This window comes from Callospermophilus lateralis, chromosome 10 (assembly GCF_048772815.1).
Source record: "Callospermophilus lateralis isolate mCalLat2 chromosome 10, mCalLat2.hap1, whole genome shotgun sequence".
Classification (NCBI taxonomy): domain Eukaryota; kingdom Metazoa; phylum Chordata; class Mammalia; order Rodentia; family Sciuridae; genus Callospermophilus; species Callospermophilus lateralis.
The window spans coordinates 43364755-43366769 of record NC_135314.1 but is presented as its reverse complement, the minus strand read 5'-3'; the positions used below and the strand labels follow the sequence as shown (position 1 = coordinate 43366769).

At 55.4% G+C, this 2015-nt stretch overlaps 1 protein-coding gene across 1 annotated transcript; it reads left to right on the top strand.

Annotated features, from left to right (window-relative positions):
* The first annotated feature begins 242 nt into the window (after positions 1 to 242).
* LOC143407804 (sperm motility kinase 2B-like) lies at positions 243 to 1754 on the top strand. Its single transcript, XM_076866990.2, has one exon. It carries the CDS (start codon positions 243 to 245, stop codon positions 1752 to 1754), a length of 1512 nt encoding a protein of 503 aa, XP_076723105.1.
* The last annotated feature ends 261 nt before the right edge of the window (positions 1755 to 2015 follow it).

Sequence of the window (2015 nt, the reverse complement as noted above, 5' to 3'; positions counted from 1 at the left end):
CAGGAAGCTCTTGGTGGTGACCTGTCGGACTCCCAGATAGTTAGTGCGTTTGGTGGTTGGTGGTTGGTATTCGGTGGTTGGTGGTTGGTGGTTGGTGGTTGGTGGTGCTGTGGTCTTTGGCTTTTGGTTTTTTGATTTGGGTTTGTTATTTTGCTTTGTTTTTGGTTTTTGGTTTTGCTTTGTTGTTTTGGCTTGTTATTTTGTTTTTAAGCTAGCATCCTTAGTTGGTGTTCCTGCTTAGGATGTTTAGCCCGAGTAGTGAGAGTAGTGAGAGTAGTGTAGCAGCACTGCAGGTGCCAGGTTCCTGCAGTGTGGCAGCCTTCATGGAGCACTATGAGTTCATGAAGGTCATCGGGCGTGGTGGGTATGGCCAGGTGAGCCTAGCCCTCCATCGCCTCTCAGGGGCACAGGTGGCAGTGAAAGCCCTGGCACTGGAAGTGCAGAACATTCCCGCCTTCAACGAACCCCAGATAATGATGAGTCTGGAGCACCCCAACGTGGTCCAGCTGTTTCACGTGATTGGCACCGAGAGCACCGTCTACATGGTGATGGAGCACGTAGGTGGGGGACAACTGCTTGAGCACATCAGACGTGGCATGCAGGTGGAGGAGGTCCGGAGGGTTTTCAGGCAGATCGTGTGTGCCGTGGGCTACCTCCATGACCAGGGCATCGTGCACCGAGACCTGAAGCCAGAGAACATCATGCTGGATACCAGAGGCACCGTCAAGCTGATCGACTTTGGTGCCGCCACGTGGTTCAGGGCTGGGGAGAAGCTGAGGCGGATCTGGGGCACACTCCCATACCTTGCCCCTGAAGGTGTCTTGCGGCACGAGTATGAGGGACCCCCGGTGGACGTCTGGAGCCTGGGGGTCATCTTGTATTTTATGTTGACACGGAGCCTCCCATTTGACTCCACGTCCTATGAGGACCTGCTGACGCGGATCACTCACGCAAGGTACCATGTCCCTGACTCAGTGCCTGTCAGAGCCCGAAGGCTCATCCACAGCATACTGACTGTGCAGCCCCCGAAGCGGCCCACAGTCAAGCAAATCTCTCGGCACCCATGGCTGAAGCAGGGTGGGGAGCGTGTACCCCAACAGCGTAGTGAGGCTCTTCCCAAACACCCAGACCCCCAAATAATGGCGCTCCTGGTTGACAATGGTCTCGATCCATACCAAACCTGGGTGTCTCTGGCCAAGAGAAAGTTTGATGCAAGGATGGCCAACTACTTGATTCTGCAGCACCAGAAAAGCCAGGGGGTAGAGTGCATGTACCCAGGGAAGCCTGTGCCTCGCAGGGTTAGGCTTTCCTCTTGTCCTGCGGGCCTTTCCCGTGGCCCTGTGCTCCCAAGGAGGAGCACGAGTGAGCCTGTCCTTCAAGCCTTGCCCTTGCCCCATAAGCACCAGCTGCCTGAGGAAGCCAAACAGCCAGGGCAGGTGGGCATCAGAAGGGCCAGCCTGCCTGCTCTTCCTCTGGACTTGCAGCCTGCTGAGGCCCCGCCTCCTGACGAAGCCTCCCAGTCTCACTCGGTGTCCTACTTGCCCAACCGCTGGAAGCGCCTGCTCAGGTTAGTAGAGACCGTCCGCAGCAGTTCGGCCCAAGATGTAGCCCCAGAGGAACCCCGAGAACCCAGGAAGAGCTGGACTAGGAGGATCGTTAACTGTGTCCAAAGACTGTGCTGTTGCATGCCACGTGCCCGCAATAGAGTGTTTCCAAGGGTTCGCAGGAGAAGTGAGCCAGAGCCGGATCAGTAGACCTTCTGTGGCTCCAAGAAAGTGGAGAGCTGAGCCAGACAGGACCAGTGGACAGCCTGCGATTCCTCTGCCCCCACCTGCGGAAGACACCAGAGACTGTTCTGCCTGGGACACTTCACCCTGCCCTGCCCCTTTTCCTTCTCCCATTCCTCTGACATGTTTTTTGATAACATTGATTTTGGACAAATTGTATAATAAAATTTGTGTTGCAAAATTTAAAAGTGCTCTGATTCAAAGAAAGGAGGGTCCTCAGGGTGGGTC